The sequence below is a fragment of the Dicentrarchus labrax genome, unplaced genomic scaffold (assembly GCF_905237075.1).
Source record: "Dicentrarchus labrax unplaced genomic scaffold, dlabrax2021, whole genome shotgun sequence".
NCBI lineage: Eukaryota > Metazoa > Chordata > Actinopteri > Moronidae > Dicentrarchus > Dicentrarchus labrax.
In genome coordinates, this window is record NW_026136721.1 from 26662690 (window position 1) to 26679879 (window position 17190).

The following is a 17190-nucleotide window of genomic DNA, read 5'->3' on the forward strand; positions in this document are numbered from 1 at the left end:
GCTTTGCTTACAGGTGCAAGAGAGTTAGCCCGGCCAGAAGGGAGGCATAGTTTCCAAATTGTGACCAACTGACACATTTTATACACATTCAAGTAAGGAAATGGTTAAATGAAAAACATCCAATATACTGGAGTTTAATTTAAAAGTAGTATTTAGTACTATTGTGTGGGTGTGTGTATTCGTGTGTGTGTTTCTCACCCATTCCTTTCTGAGGTAAGTTCGAGCGGTACTCTGTTAGGTAGTGGATATATGGTTTTTCTGAGCTGATCTCATAGTACCTAATATTTCCGTCACCCTGAGAGAGACAAGAGAATTGATTGTAAACAATAATATCAAGTGTATAGTGTGTATGAACTTTCTAGTTGCTTTTAGAGACCCACCTTTCCAGCAAGGTAGAGCATGTGTGTGTCAGGATCGTAGAAAGGAAAAAGGACCCCTGACGAACCATCTAGGTTGTCTTGTAACAAAGGCACAGACAGATCATCCTACAAAACACACACACAAAAGATCAAAAACAACACTTGAGCACCAGTAACATGTACAAAAACCCCAGATATCAAAAACACTCATTTAAATCCACTTCTACATAAGAAGCACTCTCCAGCGCTGAATTAAAAACACTGGAGCGCTCAATCCCTAATCCGTGCTTCAGCCATAATCTCCTACCCACGATACACTCTCACACATCAGAAACACACCAGTCTGCCACAGCGACTGTTATTACAGGCCAACAGGTGTGATTGATCAGAGTACTCGTCAACGACATAATCAAAAAGAGACTATATCTGGCTCTAACACAGACCGTGACAGTGAATTCTTCAGGTATTACTGCCGTGTGGTTTAACTTGTTCTCCAATCTGTCCACTAGATGGTGGAGTTGTGTGTGTGTGAGAGGATCCCCACACTGTGTGAGGAGTCATTAGAGATCAGGATGGGGAGAGCTTTTGTGTGTTTTTATTTTGTTTTTCTACAGTTCAAGTGTTTGATTGACACGTGAGGCCATTTGGAGCAGGAACAGATTAACCAAAGTTGTTGAACATCGTTATCCATAGTTTATTCAACTTTTCTACGCTTTCTCACAATTTTCCTCTTAATATTTCCCTTCTTTATTTATACATTTATGTCACTATTGACTTTGAGTCTTTCTGTGTTTTTTATTCTGACTCTCTAATGCTTTGAGGCTTTAATGACGTAAGCCAGGAAACAGGGCCACCGAGACTCATGACCTCTCTGCTGGTGATGTAATACGCTGCCCATTACTTCATTTGTGTTATTGTTAATTCTCTAGTACTGACAATGTGCTCATTAATGGGCCTTTACTCTTATTATTTTGTTGTTGTTGACAATCATCTCTGTATACAACTATTTGTTGTTGTTAAACTTATCCCAACAACCTTCTCTAGTTAGGTTTATTAGGTTATTTATAGCTGAGAAATATTCCTCAATCTAACTTTAGAGTCTCTCAGACACAATGTAGTGGTTGTCCCGACAACAACAGACTGGACTTTTGTGTTGAGCTGCCCAGAATCAGTTCAGAATACAGATGTTCTCTGTTTCTGCCACAGTGCCAAATCTTTAACCTTGTTTATTCACGCATTGATCGATTAATCATTTAAAAAAAAATCAAGAAAAAATATCAAACATTCACTCCTCAATTGTGAGGATTTGCTGCTCTTTGTTGTGATATCTGACAGTAAACATGTTGGGTTTTGGATTGTTGACCGAATGACAACAAGCTATTTGAACACATCACCTTCAGCTGTAGTAATTATAAAGGGCATTTTTTTCTATTTCTTTGTCGTGGCAAAAGTTTCTTTGAAAGTATTATGAATCTTTTGCTGTTAAATCAAGAAAAGAGGAAACATATTCAGTAACTAATTAATGTAAATACAACCTGTATTGACTGCAAATTATATTTACAATATTCTGACAGCACAAGAAGGCAGGGAATATCAATGTTTGTTTATTGTCTCACAACAGCGAAACATTAAGAAAATAAATAACATTGAGCACCTACAACACAATACTTCATCATGGGAACAGCACAGGTTACTCAAAGGTCCACTTTCTAGCTTTTTCAGAGCAATCTCATGGTCTTCATTCTTCATTAATGAATGGAGCTGCTTCAGGTGTCATCACCTGACTTAAAAAAGTGTCACACTTCAGTCACCTGATAACAAGTCAGTGTATGAAGTGTCACATGACTGAACTTCCACATACCGACACCTGATCCAGCTCCATTCGCTGATTAAGACCGGGAAATGTGCATGAAAGCACAGAAAAACACAGTAAGTGGACCTTTTGAGGTTATTTTGTCACAATTCTGTCTGCTGTTCTGCTGTTGCTCTCACCTGATCCCACAGAGCGATCTGTCGATCATTCCAACGTGAAGTGCCTGTCGTGAAGAGCATCTTCAGGTTACCCAGGACCAGCACCTTGCTGGCTTTGTGCGTCTTGCAGTTGGCTTCCTGCAAACACACAACACAACATACATCAAACAAAGCATCAGGCATGCACAGTATAAGAGGAAGTAATATAAAAAGGACTAATTTGCTGGTAATAACAGCTGAACAGTACACATTATAGTGATGTAATGTTCCTTATATGTAACGTGAGGCAGGGGAAGGTAGTGAGAGCAGACTTATGTAAAAAGTGTGAGAGTCACTGGCTGGTGACCCAGAGGTCTGTGAAGTTATGCTGTGGGTCTGCTCAGGCCAGAGGTGTCAGTTTTGGCTGTGTGGTGCTGGATGAGGGTCTGGATGGGGAAAAGGAGCAAAGGAACTCCCACTTATGCAATATTAGCTGGGATACTACAACTAAGGCTTTTTTTTTTTGGGGGGGTATTATTGATATTCACTGACAAATATTTGCATTTTTATTAGTTTAACTGATTTTATGTCCACACGTTTCCAAAAATTGGGATATCAGTCTGTTACTTTACACTACAATTGTTCATTGTAGTGTAAAGTAAATGATGTCCAGTAAGAAAATGTAATTTTGAAAGAAAAAAGAAAATGCAAATGAGCAGCCGATTATGCAACAAAGTTCCTAAAACCAATAAAAAAAAAAACAATAGTTTAGCTACACAGTATCTATGTGACAATTTTAAACCTTATTTTCACCTTTTTTCTTTACAGTGATGTGTGATACATTAGATTACCTCCCGTATACTGTAGTAACTGCCTCTCAAAATAAGAGCACTGGGATTGTCAGCTTTAACCACAGAATTTTCTAAAACAGATAAAGACAGACAGACAGACAGACAGACAGACAGACAGACAGACAGACAGACAGACAGACGGAGCATTACCCGCAGTAGGTTTCCTGAGCGTGGCTCCATGAGTCGGACCTTCCTGTCCTTGCAGGTGGTGGCGAGGAGGTTGCCGTCTGTGTTGAAAGACATGGAGAGGACGACGTCTGTGTGGTGGGTGATTGTCCGCACAGGGTTCTTTATCACCTGCTCCGGACAGTCCAGGTTCCAGATCATCACCTGCAGGGTTAAATAAAGAGCTGAAGTCACAGCTTTAACATTTTCTATTGATATCAAGGTAAAAGCAATGTCATTTGTAACTATTAATGTCTGTTAACCTATGATTTATTAATTTGTAGGAAATTGTCTTATTGAAGTTTTCAGACTGATAGTGTTTCATCAAGCTAAATAAGCAAAATTCCACTAAAAAGTCTCAAAAATCTTTTTTTAAATTAGATTTAAAAGACTCACTCACTCACTCACTCGGTTTCTCTATATTAAAATAAGGAGCAACCCAAAATGAAGATACTTTAACACAAAAAGATTACATTATTGTGGCCCATCATCATCAATCATCATTGAATAGAAATATCTAAAGGTGGCATTAGAAATGAATACATCTTCTTTTCATTGAACTTAAACATACATTACTATTTAAAAAGGCATTTTTTAGTTATGGCAGCTGCCACCCCCCTAGGCCCTAAGTCCTCGACATTTCTTTGTAAGCATGTACTTTTTGGTGTGGCTGTGTTAAGGTTAGTGTGTGTGTGTGTGTGTGTGTGTGTGTGTGTGTGTGTGTGTGTGTTTGCGTTACCTGGTAGTCATAGGCCGTACTGAAGAGGATGTTGTTAGCAGTCGGGTGCCACTCGATGAGGCCCACTCTGCGGCTGTGACCCTGAAGATCCTTCCACGGTACTGTAAGGTTCTTCAGCACACCATGAGGAGGGATTTCCCACACTTTCACCTGCAGACAGACACAAGAACAGTGCTGGAATGTAACTAAGTACATTTACTCAAGTACTACAAAAGTACAAATGTAAAGTTCTTGTACTTCACATGCCAGTTTATAGTTCTACTCCACTACAGTTCAGATGAATATATTGTAAACTGTACTCTACGCTAGTTGTTTGACAGCTGTAGTTACTTTATGATTTAAGATTCTTGCCTACAAAGTACAGCTTAAAATGATTAGTTGATTAATCGATTGACAGAAAATTATTTGGCAACTATATTGATAACTGTAATAAGTTTTCATGCAGTTCATGGTTCCAGTTTCTCAGTTGTTTGAATTGTTTCAATCTATTTCTAATTATTTAGAGTTTAGGACTATTGGTTTGACAAAACAAGCATTGTGAATGTGTCACTTTATCACTTCTTTCAAAATGTATATAAACCAACCAACAAAAAATATCCAAAATAGTTCAAATTTAGCTCCATCTTAACCAACTACAACAGTAAAATCCTTATTGCATGAGTAATGATAATCTAATGATATAATACATAATAGTATAACAGTCAGTCTATGAAAAATATCATACAGAATATAATTCAACATCTATTGAATATGGAAAATAGATGACATAGCCCAAAGGCACACTTTGTCTTAAAGCCTGTTGACTCTTCCTTTCTCTTTCTGTTTACAGGGATTTGTTCTGAGCCTCTCAGTCAGGTCAAAGCTGAGGAATGTGTGGAATGACTTCTAGTTCTCCTTGAAGGCTAAACGGCAAGGCAATAAAATTATCTCCCTGCTGCCACATGCTCATATTCCGGGGAAAATGATAACACATCAGTGAAGCATTCTGAAAATGTACTTAGTGTGTACAAACCGTAGTGTCTTCGGAGCACGAGGCGATGCAGTAGTCGTTGAAGGGATTCCACTTGATGTCTAACACGTTTCCTCTGTGGCCCGACACTCTGGGGTGGTGAGGGTCCACTTTACCTGTCTGATAGCCAAACACACAAAAATAAAACGAATTACAACAGAGAACCCATTCATTAACCCATGTATAGAGTATTATTGGGTTGAAAGGGAATTTGGGGTATATGTGTATTGGTTTTCTTGCTGAGATTGACACCACTAGCATAAAGACTGGATGCAGGGGGAAACAGCTAGTCCAGCTCCGTCCAAAGCAAGGTTATTATAGTTAACTAAAACTAAACTAAAAACTAAAACTTAGGTGTGGAAAAACATTTCAGTTAACTGAAATCTTTATTTTTTTTTACAACAATTTAAACTAAACTTAAAACCACTCTGGAAACTAACTGAAACTAAACTGAATTGAAAACAAAAGCTAAAAACACAAAATAAAAACTATGTAGTATAATAACTCTGATCCAAAGGTAACAAAATCTGTCTATCAGCACGTCTAATTAACACGTTACATCAGGTTTGTTTAAGTTGAGCAAAAACTGAAGTATAAAAATGTCAATTCACCATTTTATAAGGGGGTTGTATGCTAGACTATTTCTTCTATGACTGAGGGGAACTACAGAGATTATCCATGGGTTCATCACTTCAAACAGCCCCTTTCACCTGACTTGTATTCATTAAATGTATTGTAAAAAGAGCACTCCTACAACACTATCCGACTAAAATACACAGTTTTAAAGTCAGTGCTGCAGAACCATGCATTTCTCTTCCTTGTCAAAACCTGGTGCCTACATTACCCACAATGCAACATGATTCGCTACCAGTTCGGTAGGAGAATCAGCTGTGTTAGACTAGCGGCTTGAAGCTACATTAGGCGCTACTAGCCGCTCCGTCTTTCTGGCACCACAACCCCAGATTTTTGCCTTTAGTAGAAGTACAGACACTTGTCCCGAGGCCGACTCTCCAGCAGGACAGAGTCAATCTATGCAGGTCAGGACAAGCATTTGATGTGTTCATGACATTAACATGAAATGACTAAGACTGAAGGTGGAATTACACAAAACGTCTGTGACACACGCCCTGGTATTCAGTGATCCCTGTTACAGGAGGGAGAAGTCTTAAGATTTTCTGCCTCAACAAGACTGCTAATTATGCTATTTGTAAGAACAGAACCTTCCTTCAACTGACACACACACACACCTGCAGGCTAAATTACTGTGCAGGTAAGGTGTGTTTGGAGCATGGGGATGATGTAAACATTAACTAACACATGCACAGGTAACTAGGACATAGCCCTTCTGTTCTTGTATTTTATGTGTGTTACCTACTTTCCCCCACAGAACAATAGCTCATCTGTAAGCACAAAGATGGGAGGTGGGGGTGCTGAAGTTTCACCTCCTCAAGACATTGAAAGGAGTGGAAGAGGAGGGAGGGAGGGAGAGGGGGCTCAAAAGATGAGTTATGTCATTCCTAAGCTTGTATGCAATTCCTGCCCATGCCAGGAAGATGGTGATAATTCACCAAGACGATTTAAAAGATGGAGACGGATGGAGAGAGGGAGAAAGGAGGGACCGGCGATATAAAGCAGGACTGTACATTTCAACCTGCACACAAGTGAGGAGGTCTGGCTGAGTTTACTTGAGAGATCACTGTTGTTCCTGATAACACCAGTGGATGCGATAATAAGCATAAATAATGTCTGGAAGAGTAGTTTGATTAATCACGTTAAAGCTGAGGTTGGTGAGGGAGATAAGATAGAATAATGAGGAGTAAAAAAAAGGACCACATGTGATGTTTAGGTTGTAGTGAATGAGCTGCCGGGGGGGGTTTCCTTGAGATTTCTTTTGGCTCCACTGCTGCGGTCCTATTTATAATCTGAGAGCTGAGCTGTCTTTTCCAGGTGTGCTGTGTGTGCAGGAGCAAAGACAAACCATGAAGGATGCTGAACAGTCAGCAGAAACATTGTCCAACATAGATTGAAAAAGTAACACTTAAAAAAAACTATAGGAGGCCAACTAGGTAGTTATTTGTTTGTAATGTAACTGTATATGTAAGAAGTTAAAGTCTCTTTCCACTCAAAAATATGCTTTGACACTAGAAGGAAGTCAAACCTGGTCCAGTATGCAACTTATATGAGTGTGATGCAGAAACTTGAAGCCACCAGTGCACATACACTGAGAATGGACCTTACAGTAGAAGTAGGAGACATCTTGTGTCCAGCAGGAAAATTTGCAAAAATTTACATATTCATAGATTCTGGTATTTTGAATGAGGTAAAAGAAGATGACTTTTAATGTGAAAATTATACTTTTTTGTGTCAACAGACATTATTGTCCCAAACAGACTATTTGTATATATGTTTTAATATGTCTGGAGGGGATCTTGAAGTTTTTTATTAATGCACCTTGCAATAAAATTCAGTCCACACCACCCACTAGTAAACATAACAGAAATATAACTTAATTTATAAATATAACAGATTGTCATCTTTCTAACAGTGAAAAAACCCTAAAAAAGGTATAAGCTTTATAAAAGAATACTTTTTTTGTGCTCTAGTACTATTCATACAACCTATTTGCTGCTTCTGCCTGATTTGTTCTATCCATCTATCTGGCAGAGCTGCTGTATGGGACTTCCTTACATTGTAACTGATCTGTGTACACAACATCAGGGCTAATTAAACTGCTTGAAAAGTGGAGATTCAGAGGCCTAGATCGAGCTATTCTCACACTGTTCTTATTTCCCCTTGTAGCAAGATAAATGTCTCCCTTCAGAGTACATATTAACGAAACATATCACAGTATTCATCATCAGGATTTTGGGTAAAATGGTGCGTATGTCACTTTAAAAAGCTGACATAAGTCTGCCATGAGGTTGAGATACTCACATGATGGACAGACAGGACCAGGAAGGCCCCTCCCCCGGCACACTCAGTGATGACTGCCAGGAAACGTGGGTTGACAGCACAGAAGTTGTTGTCCTGGACGCTGCGTGTGATTGGCACACCATCATAGCAGCTCTCCTTGGTGGCGGCCTTACCAAACACGTGGCGGAACTTGGAGCTGCGGTACTGAGGACGCCATGTCATCTGAGAGAGGAGAGAGGGAGGGAGGGAGGGAAGAGGAGGTCATTCAAGGAGAATCATCTCTCACAGTTATGGTGATGGGGCTTTTTATACTCCTGCTCCTTTCTCCCAAGCAAAAGAGCAGAGTAAAGGTAGACGTGATTGATTTTGCAAACAAAAGAAGCAGCATTCACTGACTTAAAAAGACTAAGATGGATAGCCATGATAATAAAACCGTGCACATTTTAAGGCAGTGTGGTCTTTTCTTTCTTGTGGATAGTGTTTGTCTACTGAGCATCAGGAGCTTTGTGTTACATTTCTTTAAGATCAAATTAAAGAGCTTAAATGCACACCATCATCAGTATCATGTAATAAAACAAACATGGGAGATACATTAAGCAGTTTTGGTTCAGTTGCTGAAATTTTTACCATGCCAGCATATGTAAGTTTTTTGAGTGATATGAAAATTCCCGTTTACGAAACTTACTTTATTCATCTCTCTATACAGAAGGTTTTGGTCCTTGAGTAATATAAGAATGCTAGAGTAATTAATCTATTTCACAACATTAACAAGTATAAACAAAATAATTGTCTCATGCTTCAAGTCAGGTTTATTCTCCACCTAACGCATTGAATAATCAACATACTTACGACGATGATCTCAAATCACTTCACCTCAGTGTGCAACTGCTTTCAGTTTCTAATTGTGTATTTTTAACTCTGCATGTTTCTCCGTTTCCCAACATCAATGTAAATGAGGGAAACATCATGGTTGCTCGAGACTTAAATAAAGCTTTTGAATTTAACTGAACTATAACCCTACTATAACTATTGAAACAGTTTTGTTTATAACAAATTATAAAAAGGTACTGCCTTTGACTGAACCTTTAGAACTCACATTCTTTTGCAAATTATAGATATTTGTGTATATTTTTTTGTCTCAGGTAAAAATAAATAATATCTTGCGGTGTTCCGCAGGGTATTATTTTAGTCCCACTTTTATTCCCAATATTTGTTAATCACGTGAATTTTTTCTTTACTTGATACCTACTCTAATTCTGATTACTTTGCTCTTCTTGAGTCCCACATGAATAAAAATATGGTGAAACAAGTTGCTGGTATGTAACAGTCACTTAACATAAAAGTATGTTGTTTGTGTCATGTCAGTGCAATGTGTTAAAACGTACAATGTAATAGAATAAGCATTCAGGCACAGACATTTATTAATTATACGGGATGTAATTTAGGTCAATGTGTGTCTGGTGAGCGTCTAAGGTAACGTAACAACACACATCATTATCTAGTGTTTTTGCATGATGATAACTTCCTCTTTTAGTCAGTACTTCAAAGTGTCCTAAAGATAAAGAGTTACATATCTAAAAATATATTTTCATTGGACACCTGCTCATGCTGCATCCTTAAACCCACGCTTGAGTTGAGTCATTTTAAATGTATTATTTGTATCAAGGTTGAGAAAACTGTTTCTTTAGATTACATTAAGGACAGGTTTGAACAAAAAAATTGTCTCCAAAATATTGATCCTGTAAAGTGGAACAGACTTTAAGTTAAAAGTGTGGAAACCTTGTTTATGGCTTAAAGATGTATGAGAACAGGTTAGTTATGGAGTGACTGGTTATTCTTTCCATATTATGTGTTGTAAATGACAACATTTACAGTCATGATTGTTACTATATTTGCATTACAAACAGATGGCTTGTTTAATAATGTCAGTATTATTATGACTTTTCAGTGTTATCCTGGATTAATATTTCTTAGCCAGATAATATAATGTTTGTATGAAATAGGCTGTTTTTAGGACATTATGCAAATAAAATCAATTGCTCAGTCAATTATAAAACAGTAAATAAATACACAGGAAAAAAAACAGAGAGACTTCCCAAATTTGATGTCTCTTTTTAGCCACTTTCCTTAAAGCTAGTCGATGCATATGTCATTATTTTGAGGGATAAGTGGCTCTGGTCCACTGGGACATGGCCTGGCCAGCCAACATGTCTGCTCTGCTATTCTGCCTGGCTCCCTGCCTGCCTGCTGCATGATCATTATTTATGAATTAAGGGTGGAGGAGGTTGATGGACGAGATGTTAACACAAAAAATTGACCCAAACAACTACATCGAGTCGCAGTCCAGACACAGACAGAGAGAGAGCGAAGCAATGAAAATAGGGCAAAGCAAGACAACAAAACAGAAGAGGAAACAAGCCCAAAACCATTCCCGGCTTTAACAACAATGACATCATTCTCCTGAGTTATGTGGACTGCCCCGCTGGCCTTTCAGATGATGGCTAAATAAATACAACCACGATGCAAACAGAGTGACATCACAGCGAATGAAGTAAAAATAACAGCATTTGGTTAGCATGATGCAGGTGTGGCCGGAGCACTGCTGGCTCGAAAAACGCTGAGCAGGGATTTAAACTGCCGGGAGAAAAACAGGTTTAAGAAGAAAAAAAAAAAGGGAGAATCTCAGAGTAACAGAAATGCACAGGTGGGGATGATGACTCTCCGTGTCTCGGTTTACTCTTTCACGTCTCAGCTTCTACCCCGAGGCTATCACAGAGAGCCTCATGCTGTCACACTGGAATGTACCTGATGAAGAGCTTCATTAAACTTCTCAGGTGAAGAGTCTGAATGCCTCAAAGAAGCTCTCAGTGACATGTATATGACCATCCTGGCAGCTGAACCTGCACTATTTATACACTTGCATTGCCTCAAGAAGCAAAATACTAACAAGAAACAGTGTAAACTATTAAAAATAATACAATAAAGAACTGTAAAAGTTGTGTGCAAAATTACTGCACAAACAAACATAGAACCAGTGAATTATTGCTTAATATTAGAACTATTTGAACAATCAGAAAATAATCCAGAAAATTGTCCACTACAGTTTCACAGAACCCAAAAACAGGCCTTCGGATTGTTTGTTTAGTTTGACAAACAGTCAAAAATCAAAAGATATTTAGTGTACTATCATAATAGACAAAGACAAGCAGAAAATTGTCACATTTGAGAAGTTGGAAAAGGCTAATGTCTAATGTAAGAGTCTATAGCCAGGCTAGCTGCTCTGTGAGGCTCTACTTAGGCACAGTGGGACTTTAAGCTAAATACTAACGTCAGCATGCTAACATTTAATGGTAATCCATCCAATAGCTGTTCAGAAACCTCGCCTAAAACAAGTATTAAGTAAGAGTAATGTCTTGAGACACATTTGCAGGCAGTCTCGTCAGTGTGGCTGCTGTGGAACGATGTTAGCGTCAGCCATTGGACAACCCATTATCGGTACTGAAAACCACAAATATCAACCTCACGGTGGCGCTAGAAGGAAAGTCAGTAGATCACCAAAGTCATTAGGATTCATCCCATTTTTATCTGGCGTGATTCAAACAAACAATTAGCAAAATAGCTGCCATTTAATTTTGTGTCAATCAATTATTCGATCAATATTACTGAATCAATTGTTTCAGATCTACACAGGGTGATGTACCTCTTCACACATACTTTGGACTTACTGACATGCATTCCCATGTAATGGTTTGCTGTAGTCAACGCAAACGTCTCTGATAATGCATGTTGCAATGCATACCACCCACAACACATTCTTGATCATTATCACCCCTTTGTGACATCTGCTCTGCTCTGTAATAACAAAACCAATATTTAAAAGGGTAACTTCCTCATAGGACCTTGAACATGTCAAACAGCATATGAGGCTGACACTCATAAAGGCATGAGAGGAATCAATGACTGACCTCACTGAGATAAAACAACGGTTGCTTTAAATTCCTACATTTGACACCAAATTCTGAAAGCATTAAGCAGTCGGTGCACATTTTTGCTAAAAAGGGACTGAATGCGATGCTCAGTAAGCTACATGTACTTACAAACTGGAGCACATCTGGGTTCATATAATCAGCATTCATATGTTGCTGAGGCTTACAAGACTGGAGGGAGAGCCTTCCAGGGCAGAAAGTTAAGACATCTTGTCACATCTAAAGCAGGTTGTAATCAGGCCAGTGGCAGCTCCCTTTCAGCTGTGTCTTGCAGCAGGTACACAGCAGGCTGCATGGTGGGCGGCCTGTCTCGGCTCCTCACAGAACTGATGACGAAAACACTATTCTGGCTATTTTTACACCGGCTTCTTGCTGATCAAAAAGACACTCGGGCACGTTTACTGACAGCAGAAAAACTGTTTTATTCACAAGACTTCTTAGACAGCCTTTATGTCTGGCAAAATAAATAAAAAAAGGAGATGCAGTCCTTTTTTGTCAGAGGGAAATTTATTTTAGTCCGTGACCAGTGAGTCACAGCAGTAACCGCAATAAGGGGGCTGTAAAAACAGTCATAAAACTAAACTGAAAACACAGATATGACTTTAAAAAAAGATATACTGTACATCTGGTTTGCTCAGCCAGAGTTCTTGTGTGGGTCTGTACTTGTATATAGATGTGCAAAACATACGTATTCACCTATTCCTCACCTGCAGGCTGTCTTTTTAGCACCTCATAACTCATAAACGCATACACTAGCAGGCACTCCTTGCCAAGGCTCGGTTCTGGAGGAGGGGGGGTTCAAAGTTTACTTGCTGGTGTCAAGATATCGGTTACTTAAGCAGCATTGGGCCTAAAGCTATCAGCAGAAAGATAATTCAAATTCACAATCTGCTCATCCTTATGGCGCTCTCACCGATCTGCCTTGTTACCTCTAACCAATCTTCTCCTGTACTAACAATGATGACCTCCCAACCCCAAACCTAATCCAAAAACTCACTACTTATAAAAACCAAAGCATGAGCCAGCCCTGCCTTCTCAATCTGTAGACAGGATGGATGTAATGTTTTGTAAACGCTCTGAGTGAAATTCAAGACGAGGAATGTACAGGTGTGAACACATGTCACGTCAGTATGTGGAACCGTATGTGTGTACACATACTGATTGTGTGCGTGTGTCTGTGTGTGTGTGTGTGTGTGTGTGTGTGTGTGTCTGAGTGGGTGAGACACACTTCCCGTGGTTTAGACTGTCTGCTATCATACACAGATGACAGCTTACAACCTCTGTCTTGTAATAGGATAACAGCCACAATGGTAATCCAATAGCCGCTTCATTGCTTCAGAGTGCACATGTGAATGAGTATGAAAGGACAAGACAGGCTGTGTGACAGAGTGTTTACCTGGAGAATCTTTTAGCTTTGTGCATGCATTTATAAATGATATCTAAGGAGTTCTGAAACACAAACTATGGGTGAATAACTTGGTATGACATCTACTATACGAGAAGGTGTGTCCGTGCAGATATCCACACAATCATGCACACACCCGTGCAAACATAAAAACAGATCTTAGTTTCTGTTCTGTGCATTGGTTTAGTGTAACAATCTCGTTTTTGGAATCTCTGGCATCCACGTTTGTACATTCAGATCTTCAGATTAGCTCACAATAGTTATTCTAGGAGGCGGTTTTACTTCTGTAGGAATTCAAGAAGAGACAAAAGTGAATTAATCATTAACATACACAGGAGTCTCGCGGGCAGGGTGTGGATAATATGAATGAAAGTAATTTAGTTTATGGATGGAAAATACTTTGGGGACTTACATTGTCTTCAGAATCATAGACAAAAATTGGGTTGTTTTGGAAAACCAATGAGTTCCTAATCAGGTTCGTACTGATTTTCTCTGTCCCTCGGCAGACTATGTGAATCTGTATGCCACGGTCAGTATGATAAACTAAGTATTACAAATATTTTTTTCCTTCAGCCTATTTCAAAGACAAAATAAGACACTAATATATTCTAGGCAGTCCCTCCAGGATTTCACTGACTTTTTGGGGGGATTGTTGCTCCCTAAAATGCCAGATTTTTTTTGCAATAAAATCAAACACTGTTTAAAACTGTCTGAAGAGAGTGGGTGTGTAAACTGTGATGGCTGTTTACACCAGAGAGTTTGTATAATAATCGTTACCTTTTGCTTTAATTATCTGACTGCATGTGTTTCTTGCAAAGTCTGACTTGTTTCTAGCAACATTCTCAGATCTCAGCAATTAACTTGTGCTGTTATTATTATTATTGATGGACGTAACCACTAAACCTGTTAAAATAAGACCCAAATGTAATGAACTGGAATTTGTGGTGATTTGATGTGTGAAGGTTGTAAAGATGAATCAGAAATCAAAACAAAACACAGCCATCTCTTGAAGCTTCAGGGAGGCAGGTATCACATTAAATCATTGACGAGAGTACATAATTGTCCATTAGCTATTAAAGAACATGCAAATGTAATTTGCAAAACAATAAGATACAAATCACGGATTCACTTATGCACAAAAAGCCTCAATGTAAACAGATACTAAAACACACACAGTGAGGCTGTGTGTTTGTACATCGGTATGAAACCAGAGAGTTGTACAAGTACCAAACAATACTTTTTTCAATACTGTAATGATTGGAATATAAATGTGTTTAACCCTTTTTTTCAATTTTTACCCACTCTACAGTAGCCTAGAACGGACAAACCTGTCATGTTTCGTGGCCACCATATTCTCTCCTATGTGCTTGAAAGGGGAAGGTGAAGTGAGGGAGTTGCAAACTGCAACTCTCTGCCACTGACACATTGGTCCTTTAAATATTGAACTTTGATCAAATATTTCCTCATTTAAATGTAAAACTTCAACAAAGGAAAAGTAAAGAAGCCTAATAATCTGACGAAGCATTCAATGACAACTTCACTGGAGGCTACACACACAGTTTGGTCCGTATTGAAGAAGTATTGAGGTTCGAGCTCTAGCCTTCGCTTCCACAGCTGGGATGAAAACCACTGCACGCTTATAGGTTCATAAACCTTGACGTGAGAAACAGGATACCAGGCTTAATGAAAAGACCTCAAACAGACTGCAATTCAAACCACAAGGCGCATATTTCAGTGAATGGTAGTGTTTTGAAGGGTGGACACCACCATAAATAGCCATCTGTGGGTAGAGATGACTTGACTGGGATGGTGGATGATGTCATTTTCACTGTCGTGGAACAGCTTCAGTTTCATATTTACTTTTTTTTTTGTAAAAATAGAAAATACTTCCACGCTTATGGCAGCGAATGAGTGGCTACTTGTCCAAGTTTGAGCAATAGGATAATTAACTGAAAAGGAGTACAAGTCTGCTGTCAGATAAATCTGTCCTGTGCATGGAAAGTTTTTATAGAAATAGTTTGTCAAATATGCACAGATGCAGGCAAGGCTTCTGTTAGGAAAGATTTTTGTTTCATCTTGTTCAAGCCTGTCTCATGCACATGCACAGACTTTGAATGCCCAGGGGGAAAAGTGAGCGCGCACACACACACACACACACACACACACACACACACACACACACACACACACACACACACACACACACACACACAGAGACACACAGTTGTGGACAGAGGTCTAAAGAGTAAAAGATCAATAATAGAATGTCAAATTGCAGAGACAGATCCGAGAGAGCAGGACATGAAAGAGATCAAGAGAGAGACAACACGGAAGAGAAGGAAAAAAGCGTGCAAGTGAGCAGGAGGGAGTGTGAGAAAGTCAAACTGAGAGTTGAGCAGCACTCACCCTGACAAGTGAGTCGTCACTGGCACAAGAAGAAGGAGTAGTGGGTCCTTGAGTGATACAGAGATGGATCTGTTGTCTGAGTGGCAAGCCAAAAACAAAAAAAATAATAAAAAAAAAAAAAAAAGAAAAAAAAAGTCACTTGTCTTGCTTTATCTCAAACACATGGGTCAGCACTGCTTCTACACACACACCCACACACCCACACACACACATACAGCAACACACACACACACACACACAGTCCAAAATCTTCCTATGCTGTCCGTGCAGAGTCCTAACTAAGCTTCTTCTTTGATGTGCACAGTCCACACAGACGGTCAGAGGAGACAGTGTGTGTGTGTGCAGCATGAAGCCGAGCGCGTGTGTGAACAGGCAGGAGGAGAGCGCAAGAGTGTGTGTGTGTGTGTGTGTGTGTACACTCCCTTAGAGGGAGGTGACTATAAGGAGGGAGAGAGAGAGGGAGAGAGAGAGAGAGCGAGCAGCAGGTAATCTCTGAGCGCCGCTCCCTCTCGTCACTCCTCCACAGTGTTTGCTCAATCAGAATTCCTTGCTCGATCTTTAAGGAGAAGGAAAAGACGCTCCTTTTCACCCTTGTTGCTCAATAATGAATAACCTACTTTGTCAGATGTCTCTTTTTTCACTAAATTTGTAGCTAATAAAAACACATTACATTCATCTCTTTTGTAGCTCTCTCCTTAGCTATAAATGTCAATTCCTAGAAGGTCTGATGGAAGTATTTCCAAGGCAAGGCAAGTTTTTTTTTGCTTGGCAAATTTCAAACACAAGAGTTGCAAAGTTCTTTCTATCGGGCAAAGACAGCTTATAAAAACATCAAACAGGGAATAAAATCAATTAAAAACAGCATGAGTGTCTTTGAGTGGCTCCACTGTGCAGTACTAAGTTGCCCCAAAGTTACTGATGGAAATGAAAGTACAGTTCAAGTATTCATTTATCAGAAGTACAGGACAACAGGCCAGTAATTTAGTATTGTACTTCCAAAAAGCTGGGAACTTGCAAGTACGGCTACTAACCAAATAGTTCATTATAGATTATTCTCCTATTTTCTTTCCCGTTTCGTTTAGTCAATGAATTCTCAATAGTGAAATCACAAAGTCCAAAGTGATGTCTTTAGATATTTCATTCACTGTCAAATGTAAAAAAAACTGCAACCCCTCACAATTGATGGTACAAGCAAATAATTCCAGATTACCTTTCTTTTGATTGACTAATAAATTAATAGAATAAATCGTCTAAACTCTTAGAAAAAAAAAACTGTTCAAATGGAAGAAGCAGACTTTTAGTCCCTAGTACGGGTTAAGCTCCAAAAGACACTGGATCCTACTCCATAATGCATCTCAATAGCATCTTTTTTTAGACCCACTCCAACTGATAAATGTACACATCTTT

General features: G+C 39.1%; 1 protein-coding gene across 2 annotated transcripts in view; it reads right to left on the bottom strand.

Annotated features, from left to right (window-relative positions):
- Positions 1-17190, bottom strand: part of coro2aa (coronin 2Aa) — a 41894-nt gene that overhangs the window by 6524 nt on the left and 18180 nt on the right. Inside the window, exons 2-9 of one of the 2 annotated variants that reach the window (XM_051383789.1) lie at positions 15784-15859; positions 8008-8208; positions 5077-5193; positions 4065-4214; positions 3311-3490; positions 2352-2468; positions 381-485; positions 199-295 (exon numbers count right to left, since the gene is read on the bottom strand). In XM_051383789.1, the coding sequence (XP_051239749.1) occupies positions 199-295; positions 381-485; positions 2352-2468; positions 3311-3490; positions 4065-4214; positions 5077-5193; positions 8008-8208 (967 nt within the window). In that variant the 5' untranslated portion in view covers positions 15784-15859. The remainder of the gene's footprint in view (positions 1-198; positions 296-380; positions 486-2351; positions 2469-3310; positions 3491-4064; positions 4215-5076; positions 5194-8007; positions 8209-15783; positions 15860-17190) is intronic. The other variant, XM_051383788.1, reaches the window with a different exon arrangement.